Source organism: Callorhinus ursinus, unplaced genomic scaffold, assembly GCF_003265705.2.
Source record: "Callorhinus ursinus isolate GAN/ISIS: 27379988/994484 unplaced genomic scaffold, GSC_fseal_2.0 scaffold4, whole genome shotgun sequence".
In the NCBI taxonomy this organism is placed as follows: Eukaryota; Metazoa; Chordata; class Mammalia; order Carnivora; family Otariidae; genus Callorhinus; species Callorhinus ursinus.
In genome coordinates, this window is record NW_027397066.1 from 87,107,551 (window position 1) to 87,122,453 (window position 14,903).

The following is a 14,903-nucleotide window of genomic DNA, read 5'->3' on the forward strand; positions in this document are numbered from 1 at the left end:
AGCAGGGGGAGTGGGAGAGGGAGAAGCAGGCTTCCCGCGGAGCAGGGAGCCCGACGCAGGGCTCGATCCCAGGACCCTGGGATCATGACCTGAGCTGAAGGCAGACACTGAATGAATGAGCCACCCAAGTGCCCCTAAAGAAGTTAATTTTCCCACAAAGAAAACTACAGATGGAGATGGTTTCATTGGTGAAATTTATAAAATATTTAAAGAATTTCTAACAATCTTGCACAAATTCATTCTGAAGACAGAAAAAGAGGGAATACTCCCACTTGTTTTAAGACTATAACCTTAAGTAAACCTGACATAACCCAGTATAACTCTGATACAAAAATCTGAGAAAAATATATGAAAATTAAAACCCAGTATTTCTCATGAACATAGACATAGGTCCTTAACAAAATACTACTTAAGGGTGGTAGGTTGAATAAGGACCCCCAAAGATATATACATCCTAAGACTCAGAATCTATGAATATGTTCCACTATGTCAAAAGAACCTTGAAATGTGAATAAGGATCTTGAGATGGGCAGATCATCATGAATTATCCAGGAGGACCCAATATAATCACAAGTAAACTTATAAGAAGGAGCATGAGTTTAGAGGAAGGAAATAGAAAGAGATGTGACAACATTATGCAGTGGGTGTTAAAGATGAAGGGGCCACAGACAAAAGAATACATGTGGACTCGAGAGGTTGGCAAAGAGGAAATGGATTTTTCCCTTCAGAGCCTCTATAAGGAACAAGCCCTCACAACACCTTTACTTTTGTCCAGACTGATTTTTAACTTCTGATCTCCAGTGTATAAATCATAAATCTGTGTTGTTTGTGGTAGTCTTTTACAGGAGCAATAGGAAACTAATACACAAGGGTATACTCTAAGTGTAAACTGTCTATTCACAATATTTTTTAATTTTCTTTTTCTTTCTTTCTTTCCCTCCCTCCCTCCCTCCTTCATTCCCTACCCATATCTTTTCAAATTAATGTTTTCAATTTCTTTGGGTAATACTCAGTAGTGGAATTACTGATCATATGGTATTTCTATTTTTAATTTTTTGAGGAACTTCCATACTGTTTTCCACATTGGCTGTGCCAATTTACATTCCTACCAGCACGACACTAGGGATCCTTTTTCTCTATATCCTTGCTAACACTTGTTATTGCCTGTCTTTTTGATTGCAGCCATTCTGACAGTGCAAGGTGATAATCTCCTTGTGGTTTTAATTTGTATTTCCCTGATGATTAATGATGTTGAGCATCTTTTCATGCATTTATTTGCTATCTGTATGTCTTCTTTGGAGAAAATGTCAATTCAGGTCCTTGGCCCATTTGTTAGTCCGATTATTTGTTTTTTATTTCAGTGTTGTTTTGTATAAACATTCTTTATATACTTTGGATATCAAACCCTTATTGGATACTTCATTTGTAAATATCTTCTCCCATTCAGTAGGTTGCCTTTCAGTTTTGTTGATGGTTTCCTTTGATGTGCAAAAGCTTTTTATTTTTTGTAGTCCCAATAGTTCATTTTTTGCTTTTGTTTCCCTTGCTTGAGGAGACATAATCTAAAAAAAATGTTTCTATGGCTTATATCAAAGAAATTATTGCCTATGTTTCCTTCTAGGCATTTTATGGTTTCAGGTCTTACATTTAGGTCTTTTTTTTTTTTCTGTTATGTTAATCACCATACAACATTAGTTTTTGATGTAGTGTTCCATGATTCATTGTTTGCATATAACACCCAGTGCATTTAGGTCTTTAATCTATTTTGTGTTTGTTTTTGTGTATGGTGTAACAAAGTGACCCAGTTTTATTCTTTTGCATGTAGTAGTCCAGTTTTCCCGGCACCATTTATTGAAAAGACTGCTTTCCCATTGTATACTCTAGCCTCCTTTGTTGTAGATTAATTGACCATATAAGCCCATTTCTGGGCTCTCTATTCTGTTAAATTGATCTATATGTCTATTTCTGTGCCAGTACCATGCTGTTTTGATTACTACAGCTTTGTAGCATATCTTGAAATCTGGGATTGTGATATCTCTGGCTTTGTTCTTTTCTCTCAAGATTGCTTTGGCTATTTGAAGTCTTTTGTGGTTGCATACAAATTTTAGGATGATTTGTCCTAGCTCTGTGAAAAATGCTGTTGGTATTTTGATAGGGATTGCATTAAATCTGTAGATTGCTTTGGGTAGTATGGACATTTTAACAATATTAATCCTTCCAATCCATGAGCAGGGACTATTTTTCCATTTGTTTGTGTCATCTTCAATTCCTTCAATCAATATTTATCATTTTCAGAGTACAGGTCTTTCACCTCCTTGGTTAAGTTTATTCCTAGGTATTTTATTCTTTTTGGTGCAATTGTAAATGGGATTGTTTTCTTAATCTTTCTGCTACTTCTTTATTAGTGTATAGAGATACAATGTTTTTCTGTGTATTAATTTTGTGTCCTGCAACTTTACTGAATTCGTTTATTACTTCTAATAGTTTTTCAGTGGAGTCTTTAGGGTTTTCTGAGTATAATATCATGTCTGCAAATAGTGACTGTTTAACTTCTTCCTTACCAATATAGATGTCTCTTATATTTGTTTCTCTTGTCTGATTACTGTTTCTAGGACTTCTAGTACTATGCTGAATAAACGTGGTGAGAGTGGACACCCTTGTTTTGTTCCTGACATCAAAAGAAAAGTTCTGTTTTTCATCATTGAGTATGATGTTAGCTGTAGGCTTTTCATAAATGGCCTTTATGATGTTGAGGTATGTTCCCTCTAAACCTACTTTGTTGAAAGTTTTTATCACGAATGGATGTTGAATTTTGTCAAATGCTTTTTCTGCATGTGTTGAGATGATCAGATGATTTTTATCCTCCATTTTGCTAATGTATCATGTTGATTGATCTGTGAATACTAAACCATCTCTGCATCCCTGAAATAAATCCTACCTGATTGTGGTGAATGATCCTTTTAGTATATTGTTGACTGTGGTTTGTTAATATATTGTTGAGGATTTTTGCATCTATGTTCATCAGGGCTATAAGTAGGCAGTTTTCTTTTTCTTTTTTTTTTTTTTTGTGGTGTCTTTGTCTACTTTTAGTATCAAGGTAATGCTGGTCTTATAGAATGTATTTGGAGGCTTTCCCTCCTCTTCTAATTTTTTGGGATAGTTTGAGGAGAATAGGTATTAATTCTTCTTAAAATGTTTGGTAGAATTCACCTGTGAATCCACCTTGTCCTGAACTTTTTTCTTGGTAGTTTTGTTTTGTTTTTTGTTTTGAGAGAGAGAGAGCGAGAATCTTAAGCAGGCTCTACACTTAGTGCAGAGCCTGAATGGGGCTCAATCTCATAACCCCGAGATCATGACCTGCGCCAAAATCAAGAGTCGGACACTTAACCAACTGAGCCACCCGAGTGCCTCTGTTGGTAGTTTTTTGACAAATAATTCAATTTTGTTACTAGTAACTGGTCTTTTCAGATTTTCTATTCCTCCCTGATTCAGTTTTGGAAGACTCAGTTTTTAGAAGTTTATCTCTATTCACAATATTTCTGATATATCAAATGTGAGGGATTTTCTCTTATACCAACAACCAATTCCCCAACTCTCTGGATACCAGCTGAATGTCCTACAATTTAATTAAATACTGAACAGTAACTACCCAGAATTTGCACAGACCCCACAAGTTAAGGGCTCAGTCCCACAAGACTGCCTCCATTTCAGATGCCAGTCACAAGTCGCAGATTGTCACCTATACTTCTGACCAACTGACTATAAATTGTGGGTCCCACAATCCATTTCTCAGGTTAATTTGCTATAACAGCTCACAGAACTCAGGGAAACACTTTACTTAAGTTTACCAGTTTATTATAAAGGATACAAATGAATAGCCAGATGAAGAGGCATATAGGGCAATATCCAGAAGGATCCTGAGTGTGGGAGCTTCTGTCCTTGTGAAGATGAGGTGAACCTCCCAGCAAGTGGATATGTTCACCAACCAAGAATCTCTCTGAACTCTTTAGGTATTTTTATAAAGGCTTCATCACATAGGCACGAGTGATTACTAACTCAATTTCCAGCTCCTCTCCTGTCCTAGGAGGATAGGGGATAGGGCTGAAAGTTCCAAGTTTCTAATCATGGCTTGGTCTTTCTGATTACCAGCTCTTATCCTGAAGTTCTCTAGGAGCCCACAAAGATCTATCTCATTAAAATAAACAGCTGCCCTATCACCTAGGAAAGTCCAAGGGATTTAGGACCTTTGAGTCAGGAACCAAAGTCAAGGACCAAATATTAGAATAAAAGATGCTCCTAGCATCTCTGTCATTCAGGTAATTACAAGTGTTTTAAGAACTATTGTCAGGAAGTGGGGGAAGAAACCAAATATATAGTTCTTATTCTGTCATACCTGGAAATCTGAGGTTGGTTTAACAAAATGGACTATTAATTAATGCAATTCTTCAGATTAAGAGATAAGGGAGGAACACTATATGATTAACATGATAAATGCTGAAAAAATGTGACAAAAATTCAATACTCATTGATCATAAAAACTCTCAACAAACTAGGAAAAGAAGGGAACTTCCTCAATCTGATAAAGGGCATTTATAAAAAATCTATAGCTAACATAAAGCTTAATGGTGAAACATCAAATGCTTTTTTTTCCCCCTCCTAAGAGTGAACCAAGACAAGGATGTGTTTTCATCAATTCTATTCAGTGTGGACTGAAGGTCCTAGTCAGTGCAATGAAGCAAGAAAAATAAAAGGAAGGCATAAAAATGGGAAAGGAAGAAATACAACTGTCTTTTTTCTCAGACAATAGTTTTTTACATTTAGAAAAAAACCTAAGGAATCTACAAAACTATTAGAACTGGTAAATGAATTTAGCAAGTTTGAAGGCTATCATGGTTCAAAACTCAACTGAATTTCCATATATTAGTGACATAATTGGATAATAAATTAAAAAATTTGATGTACAATAGAATGAAAAGCATAAAATACCTAGGAATATGTTTAATAAAAAAATAAGCAAAATATCACACTTAAAACTGCAAGCATTGCTGAGAGAAATTAAAGAAGACCTAAATAAATGGAGATGTACCATGTTCATGGATTGAAAGATTCAATATTGATAAAACTGCAAATGCAGTTTTATCTGCAATTGCAGTTTTATCAATCTGATCTATAGATATAGAATCCTATAAGGCAATCTTAATCAAACTAACACCAGCTTTGTTGCAGATTTTTTTGACGAAAACTCAGGCAATTTAATGGGGAAAGGAAAGCCTTTTCAACAAAAGGAACTGAAAAAACTGAATAAATATATGGGACAATAAATGAACCTCCATATCAAAATCATACCACACAATGAATTCAACGGAATCATAGACCAAAACATGAAAATTAAAATAAGCTTCTGGAAGAAAACTTAGGAGAATATCTTAATGATTTTGGAGTAGGTAAACTAGGTAAACATTTCTTAGGGAGGGTACACTATTTGAGGATTCTGGCTTCTGGATAAAAATCTGTAAATGATTTTTTAGGCTCACCCATAGGCAATTATAAATGCTTTACCTGGAGGCCTCATGAGAGAAGGCTGCCCTCACACCAGACTTGGTACAGCACACTGTACCAATGCACTGTAGTCTCTGAAGGCAGTTGCTGTCAAGGACTCAGATCTCCCTGGTTGACCATGCTATTACACATATCTACATTCCTAGTCTAGGCCCCAACACAGATGTCTTTTATCAGTTGCCTTTGGCAGAGGTCTTCTTCAGATACCTTTCAAAGACTTCTTTATCAGAGGAAGATGAACTTGAAGATATTTCCTCCACTCTAACTGAGTACTAAGTACTTGTCTACTCCAATCTGTTTCCACTCCACCCTTCCCGGGCCTCCAGGTCCATTAGACTGCAGGAACATTTTGCTCCAGGCTCCCTTGGTAGTTAGACCTCCAGGTCTGTGCTGATCTACCTGACCCTCCACTATTCCATGTGGAAAAATAAAACATGGAGGAGTTGGTCCTTTCTTCTGTTTAGCTTCTTGCATATAGACTTGACTGTTTAATTTTGGCTTGTTTTCTTAATTGGCTACTACAACAGCTGGCTATCAGCCCGCTTGAGCTCAGTCCATCCCCTGACAATATAACCATAAAAGAAAAAAACTGATAAACTTTATTAAAATCAAAAGTATCAATTTATCAAAAGACACATCTGAGAAAACAGAAAGGCCAAGAACAGATAAAACTCATACACATTAATAGAACAGTGGTTGCTAATGAGGGAGTAGAGATTGACAGGGGAGTGACATGAAGGAATTTTCTAGGGTGATTCAAATATTCTGTATCTTGAATAGGGTGTTGTTTACATAGATATTTATTACTGTCAAGATGTAATGAATTGTACAATTGACACCTATACATTTCACTGTCTATAAATCTTATATCAATTAAAAATATGTTTAAATATTGAGAGAAACAAACAAAAAGAGGAAGCGAAGCACAAGGTCTTTGTATCTTCTTTTCCTATAAAATTTTTTTGTGTAAAATTTTCAGTTGGACTAGAATGGAGAGGCTAGGTATGGAGTTATATTCCATTTGTTCAATTACATAGCATCATTTATTATCTATTAAAAATTTTAGAACATTTGAATAATTTTATTAACATCCAAAACCATACGGGTGATCTGCAACCTATTAATCTACCTATTTCAACCACAGATATTTTTGACACAAATTATTTATAAGAAGAAAGTGAGAAGTATTCTAAGTATTGATGTTCTAAGACATGAAAACATCTCAACAATAATATAGTAGAACTCTCACTGCTGAACAAACAACTATAAAGTTGCTTATGTTACTAACAGAAAACAAGATGAATGGAATAAAATATGCTTATTATGGAGCATTCTTTACAAGGTAAATCATAAGGACAGTACTCCCTGACATCCTCAGGCTGATAGAACTGCTATTACCATTTAACATACTGAGATGAAGTATATTATAGTGGGTAGAAAAGCACAGATTCAAGACCCAATAATCTTGAGTAACTCACAGATTCACATTTTAACATTGTTTGTAATGAGTATCATCTGTAGTCCAAGGAACACACAGATAGAATGTTATTACTAGAAAAGAGGATTCTTTTTTTTTTTTTTTGCATTCCCACCAACAGTGTGGGAGGGAGAAAAGAGGATTCTAAAACATAAGAAATGTGCAGTGAGAGACCAATTTACTAAGATTTTGTAGGTGCTAAAGAGAGATAGCATCTGAAAATTCTCTCAGGACTTTGCCATGTAAATTATTGTGGTAAAGATCAATAGGTACTCTTTTACCATATTCTTGAACTTATCTCGGGCCACTTGCTCTCTTTTCATTCTTTGGAAACGTAGCATTTTAGAAGTGTCCAATCCATTTTGCATGCTACATCCAGAATCATTTTTCTAAAATATAAATCTAATCATGTCATTTTTCTGTTTAACACTTTCCAATTGCATATGGAATAAATCCAAAATTCCTCAGCATATCATATAGGGTCCCCATAATCAGTACTCTATTTGATCAATTTTTATTACCATCATCAGTGCTATTACCCTAGTCCATTCACTCCAATATCTTTATCTGTCATCCTACACTTTATTAGTATCCTACTTAAAAGTTAGATGGTCATGCAGTTGCACACTTCTGTGTCATCCTTATGCTACGTTCTAAACCTCCAGTGCTTTTTCCTCATCCTCCTATGGGGCTGGTACTGTCTTATCCTTATGTTTATGACCTCAGTGCATAAAACTGTGTCTGTCATATAACTGTTTTCATTAGACATGTGTTGAATGAATGACTTAACTTATCTTAAGGTCTCACAGAAAAGTGGTCAAAATTTCCTGACAACCAACTCATCCACTTTACATGCTTCACAGCTCAAAAACATTAAAGCAAAGTTGCTAAGTCTCATAGATTAATATTATTGAATGTTTCCCAAAAGTAAGTCTACTCTTGCCTTCCCTTTTTGTTCTAAACATGGTATTTTTCACAAGCCCACATTTACTGGGGTTTAACTTTACTGACACCATTATTTATCTATATAATATTTCTGGATGATTTGTCCTTGTTTTGTGCTCCTTTCACACTTCTTAGTTCAATTCAGATGGACACTATAGCGGAACAATATCAGATAGGATAGAATGAAGTATGACAGACATCATCCTGTAGTTGAGCTTAAAAGGCAGTAACCTTGGAAACACCAGTGGCCAATATCCAGTATTGGATGGCACTATGAAAAACTCAATATTTCTTCTAAAAATACCTTGCCACTATTTTTAGACTGTATAAGAAATGTCAAATGTACTGCTTTCATATTTATCTCCCCTAGTACTACAATGACACACACAGCAATACATGTCAAGAACTTTTAGCAACATTTTCTAGCATCATTCGTACTTCCTCAGAAGGTAACATCCCACTATATAATCTATTACAAGGGAATAGAATTTGGGAATAATTATTGGCAAAAGTAGTATCTTTTTGCTATGTCCTCTCTTCAAGAATTAAAGAGTTAGTATAAAGTGATGGAAAGGAGGGATAAAGGAGAGGGAACTTAAAGAGATTGAATGTAACATGTTCTTTATGTATTTTTAAATTTTTAAAATATTAAATGCTACATATACTTAAAAAGAATAGTTACACATACTGTGTACTCAGTACTGGATTTTGTGTCAGGTATGTTATGTATATCATCTTTAGTGCTCGTCATAACACTAAAGCAGAAATTAATGTGCCAGAACTGGGATGTGAACCTACATCTATGTTATCTACAGACAGCTCTTACAGCAGGAGCACTGCACTGAAAGTTTCTCAGGTCACACAGGCAGTGTGTGGTGGAGCTAGGACTTAAACCCTTATCTGTCTTGACTGCAAAGCCTGTGCTGTCTATATACTATACTACACTGTCTCTGAGCAATGAAAGGAAATATTCTTCTTAGTCATAATATATACTCAACATAGAAGGCTTACTTGACTTCTTATGTAATTCCTCAATTGTTTTTGCTAACAAGGAGATCTATATGATTGATATCTACCTTAATAATTTATAGAAAGAGCCAAATGGGGTGATTGCTGCATTTATACCACCAATAGGAAAGCCTGTCATGATAGAATGGAAAAGTGAAAAAAAGCATAATAATGATGATGACAACATTAATAAAAATAATCACTTACATCGTTTTTGCTTTGTGCCAGTACTGCTCTAGGTTGTTTAGATATATTTATTTAACACAACAACCTATGAGGTAGGTACTATTACCATTCTCATGTAATCAGAGTTAAGGAAACAAGGAGGTTAGGTCATGACCCTAAGGTCACACAGCTATAACTGGCAGAGCCAGGATCTGAAACCCAGGTGATCTGGTACCACAGTCCATGCTCTTAACAACTAGAGCTACTGAGCGTCTCTTTGTAGAAAGAAACAACTAGAAAGGACAGCTAAAAAAAAAAATGCAACCCTATTTTGTTCATAATGTTACCAACTGGGTGGTGTTTCCATTGTGTTACTGTCAAAAGATGTTCTGAAGCAATCTGCTTCAGCAAAGAATTTAGTTAAATTTGCTGTTTGCTTATGCTTTTAAACTCAGTTGAATGGGGATTTCAGTAAAGTACAACATATTTAGTGAGTTCAGATCAATGTTTGATCCTATCCTGTCTTTATCTACAAATTTTGTCTCAAGAACTAAAGTGAAATTAGCCAATCCTTTTTCTGTAGACTTAAAAAGATTGTTTCTTTTAAATATGTTTCAAGCTTATGTCACGTAACTTTTGCTTAGAAAAGGCACGGTTCAGTGTGTTTGTGTGTATTAATCTGGATTCACTTCTTAGGACTTCCCATGATCACTTCCAGTTCCTTCAAGCATCAAGTACAGTCAGGAAGCTCAACATCTTTTTAGATCTACTTAGGAAATACATCCCAAATAAATGTCCTTTGATTAAAAATAAAACATGGGTATACTTTAGGGCAAGGTCTATGTTTAGACCCCTTCTGTTTTTTTTAAGTCATATTTTTATTATAATTTCTTTCTTCCCCAACAGGAATTATATACAGTAACCAAGCAAATGATGAGCCAGAATAATGGCACTAAGGATCAAGGCAATTCACATCAATAGAAGGCATCCTATTTTCAAAGTAGGTAGAGTTTACCTTTTCAATGAGTCAGTCCTAACAAATGTATTCTTACTTTCTGATTTGAGAAGTAATAATTTTATTTTAATGGACAAGCAGAGTTACTGTTAATATGCCTATACAATCTGACAACAGATTCTTTCATCAGTATTTAATGGAGCATTTATGTATGAAATTGGAAAGGCATTAAATTTGCTTGATTTCAAAATGCACAATTAGCATTTCTGATTTTATTTTAGAACTGACCCTAATTAATCATCCTCTGTTTAAGTTGGGAATGAGAGCAAAATATCGCAGGGTACAGACAGTGTTCCTAGTTGGTGAAACCAGCTTCTTTATTACTATTCAATGCCAAAAGAAAAAAAAAAACAGATAATTTGATTTTCAAGAGGAATCTCCCAGAAACAAATAATATAAGAACTGAACTATTATTTGTTCATATAAAAAAATAACAAGTTTGATAAGTTAGATGACGGTGATACTTTGAATTAGGGAGAAAGAAGGAAGGAGAAATTTTAAATAAATCCAAGCATTTTTGTTATTATTCCAAGCATTTTTGTTATTATTTTCCCAAAAGGATGAGGATTTTCAACAACAGACAGTGAAGTACCAAATATAGATCATCAACTAAAGATAAAAGTCAAGGGAGGTAGCAGTTTTCTTATTTCTCTTGAGAGTGCTTAATAAATATGTAATCTTAAGGTACCCTTTATTTTGAGGATTTATTTATTTTTTAATCGCTTTTTAAAATTTAAATTCAATTAATTAACATATAATGTATTATTAGTTTCAAGAGAGAGGTCAGTGATTCACCAGTCTTATATAATACCCAGTGCTCATTACATCACACGCCCTCCATTCTTTTGTTCTTTGTTTTTTAGGCAAATTGATCTCTTGGATAACTTTAAGTGCATTTATTATCAGCAGTCACTTGTGCCTGCCTAAAACTATGAACAACAATAAACTCAGCAGAAGGGCTGGAACCAATGAAATGCTGTTTGAAGAAAGTAGAATTTTTCTACCTGAAAAAACATTTTGGTTTCTGCAAAAATATAGTTTAGTTTTTTAGTTCCACAGATTGTTATATCTTAGGTAATCACATTACTTTCATCTTTGCAACCACAGCAGCAAAGCTTAGACTGTAGTTGTATTTCCTATTTCCACACTTAGCTTTTAACACCTAGATTTACAAACTCTTCACTTGTGAATATAATATATAGCTTAACTTACTATCCCGCACTGTATGACATGGAATTTCCTAGGACTGTTATGTGCCCTCCCAAGGGCACAGCATTTCCTTTCCTCAAACTGTCAAATGGTTAGTAAGCAGCTATGGATAGGAGAGAGCAAAGTTCCATGTGGATTACATCTTTGTGAAAATATAGATTCTTAGGGGCGCCTGGGTGGCTCAGATGGTTAAGCGTCTGCCTTCGGCTCAGGTCATGATCCCAGGGTCCTGGGATTGAGCCCCACATCGGGCTCCTGGCTCAGCGAGGAGCCTGCTTCTCCCTCTCCCTCTGCCTCTCTCCCGGCTCATGCTCTCTCTCTCTCTCTCTCTCTGTATCTCTGTATCTCAGATGAATAAATAAAATCTTTAAAAAAAATATATATATAGATTCTTAAACACCTAACCAAGTAGCCTATTGACTCTATCAGCTGAAGATAAACAGGCCTGTCCCAAGATTGAAGGCAAATATGTTACTGCCCCCAGTTCTTTTACCCTTTTGGTGGCATCACTGACTTGAAAGTAAACCACAGCCATCTAGTATGACCCAAGTTTGTACCTACAATGCTGGAACAGCAGATGTGGCAGTATATGAGCGAGAGAGAATCCAGAGAAAGAAGTCAAGGCTCAAGAAGAGATTTTGAAATCTTGGATGATTATTTTTGCAAATTGCTATAAGACTGCCTCTTTATCTTATAATTACATTTCATTTAGTGATTCTATTTATTTATATCTGTACCTGGTAAATCAGAGAAGAGAAGAATGCACTCATTAAAGCCATTAGCCAAAAGCCGGTCCCGTAGCTGCTGGAGAATTGCTACTCCAATACAGAATGGGAAAGAAGAATTCCCAAGGAGTAAGGTATCCCAGAGGTGGAAAATTTTGTGCAGTGGAAATACATCTGTAAAATAACAAAATATAAATATATTAATTAAAATAAACAAAATAAATTAAAACAATAACAAACTGTTTTACTAGACATATGACAAATACCTTATGGTCAAAACTGTTGAAGAACAAATACTACCAAACTGTTTTTATAAAATGTTTATTTGGTTTTATAAAATTTTTATAAACACTATTTTTGGTTTTGGCTTCATAAAATGTTTACAGAACTGTTTTCATACAATATTTATTGCTTCCTAAGGCATCTTTAAAATTTGATAATCAGATTGGTCAAATAGATGACATTTTCTAACCTCCATCATCAATCCTGGTATAGTTGTTTCATTATATTTTTTCCTAGAATTTTCTTGTTACACTGTTCTCATAAATTTATTTACCTAGATGAAATTTAGTCCTGTTTTAGGTTGAGTATTGTTACATTTTTATTATGCATTCTAAATAATTGCTTTATTAAGTTCCCATAAAAATTTTATCCCATTTTTTGCAACTTTAGTTTTTACACTTAATGATATTGTGGATATCCTTCCAGGCCAATGCATACAGATCTACTCTAAATATAGTATTCCATTTGTCATTTGTACCCATTTAAGCAGAATGTTCACCATATTAATACCTGTAATCGATTAAACTATTATATATCCACATAATCTATTTCTAGAGGAATTCCATTTTGAAAATAGCAAAAGTATTAGTTATTAGAGGATCTCTAAAAATTGAGTCTCACTTGGTTTGTAAAAGTTGCCTTCCAAAAAACTCTATGTAAGTACTATAGTTAATGTTAATTTCTTTTTCATTAGAGGGCAGAGATTGTATGAATGTCATGACATGTAAGATAGGCATCCTATACATCACCATGCAACACTCATCCTATGCAATACTCTTTTTGATATTCATCAGTCAAAACAATTCAAATTTCTCCCTACCCAACTCTATTACATTAGAATTACATAAGGATGTTTATGTAATTATATCTGTTTAATATCACTGTAACTATAATATATTGAGGAAGAATGGAGCTGTCCTTTTACTAATACGATATTGAAAGAAAAGGGAAAATGATACTTACGAGTAAACATGGTGAGAAACCAAGGGATGGCATAGAGCTATGGGTGGAAGAGGAAAGGGGTTCCAGGGATGGATAAAGAAGAAATAAAATATAATTACAATGATTACTAATAAACTGAATGTAAAAAATATTCGATGCTTTGGTCTACTCCACTGATTAAAATAAAGTGAATGTCAATAATTATAATTATTACCACAAATACTCTTTTAAATAATATTATCTCTTACAAATGCTGCAGATGATGCTCTTGCCAAGGATTATTCCACAGAATGTCTTCATTTCATCAAAGAAAATACTCAAGACGATGTCTAACCTAAACACAATATTAGCAAGCCAATTCCAAGGGTATACTTTCAGATTTTTACAAAAATAGTTCTGGGATTTTAATGGTCCTTATCAGTATGGAATTACCTTTAGTATTTTTGGAGAATTGATAAGATGGTATTTGAAAAATGTCCAAAATGTCTCATAAAAAGGTACTATGAAGCATATGCTTTCTATTACCACCCTCTAAATTAATAGGAAACTTCATAACAGAATAAAAGTAATGAGATCCTGAAATGAAATGGGTCTTCAGCTGAATGACAAATTTATTTTCCTAAGTTTACTGTCTAGGAATGAAAATAAATACACACACACACACAGACACACACAGACACACACACACACACTTGTACACATACTTTCAATTAATTTTTTGACATTTTAAAAGTGAGAAATCATTCCTAATTTCTAAAAGTAGAGTAAAATCTCCTTTGTCAGTAGCAGGTATCAAAAATCAATAATAATTTATAGAAAAACCTGAAAAAGCTCTAATTTTATTTCATTTTGGGTATCAATGCAGTCTACCATTAGACAAAGATTTCTGTACTACCTTTAGGGTTTAAATACTCTTTCAGCATTTATCAATTATGAATTTATGAGTTGCACATGTCTTTGCATAGCACACTACTGAGTATTTATGCCATCAAAATGCTGGTCAAGAACCCTAGGTATAATTATACAGTACCTTAAAATCTAAGTACTGTATGTGAAATAAAGCTCATTGCTCTCCACAAGATCATTTATATACATTGACACATAGACAGTTCTTTCAAGTGACACTATAAAAGGGAAAACTGAAAAGTACATAGGTATGTGACTTTACTGTAAAGAGTATGGATTGTAGAAAACAATAAAATATAACAAAATCCAAACTCTTCTGCTTAATTTAAGTTTAAAAATAGTAAATATATGTTTCATCACTATTTTTTAGTTTTCCTTTCTTTAAAGGACATGACATAAATTATATTACAATACCTCTACCCTCCTGATCAAAGCCAATTATTTGCCATTTAGGAATCTTAACTGAATTACTTCAGTAACAAGCTAACAATCTGTTTTCCCACAGAGTGAAGAGGGCATTGTATGAGGAAACTACACAAAGTAGGGAAGGAATCACTTTAAAAGATCAGAGGGAAAACTTGCCAGGCTCACACAAAGGCAGGAATAGTTCATCTTACCATCAGTCAGAATAAAAAAACAAACTAATAAACAAACAAAAAACCTATAATAA

The 14,903-nt window shown here is 34.2% G+C and overlaps 1 protein-coding gene across 1 annotated transcript in view; it reads right to left on the minus strand.

Moving 5' to 3' along the window:
* Positions 1 to 14,903, minus strand: part of TBCK (TBC1 domain containing kinase) — a 245,762-nt gene that overhangs the window by 113,252 nt on the left and 117,607 nt on the right. Inside the window, exons 21-22 of the mRNA XM_073892082.1 lie at positions 13,349 to 13,385; positions 12,116 to 12,277 (exon numbers count right to left, since the gene is read on the minus strand). Of these exons, the coding sequence (XP_073748183.1) occupies positions 12,116 to 12,277; positions 13,349 to 13,385 (199 nt within the window). The remainder of the gene's footprint in view (positions 1 to 12,115; positions 12,278 to 13,348; positions 13,386 to 14,903) is intronic.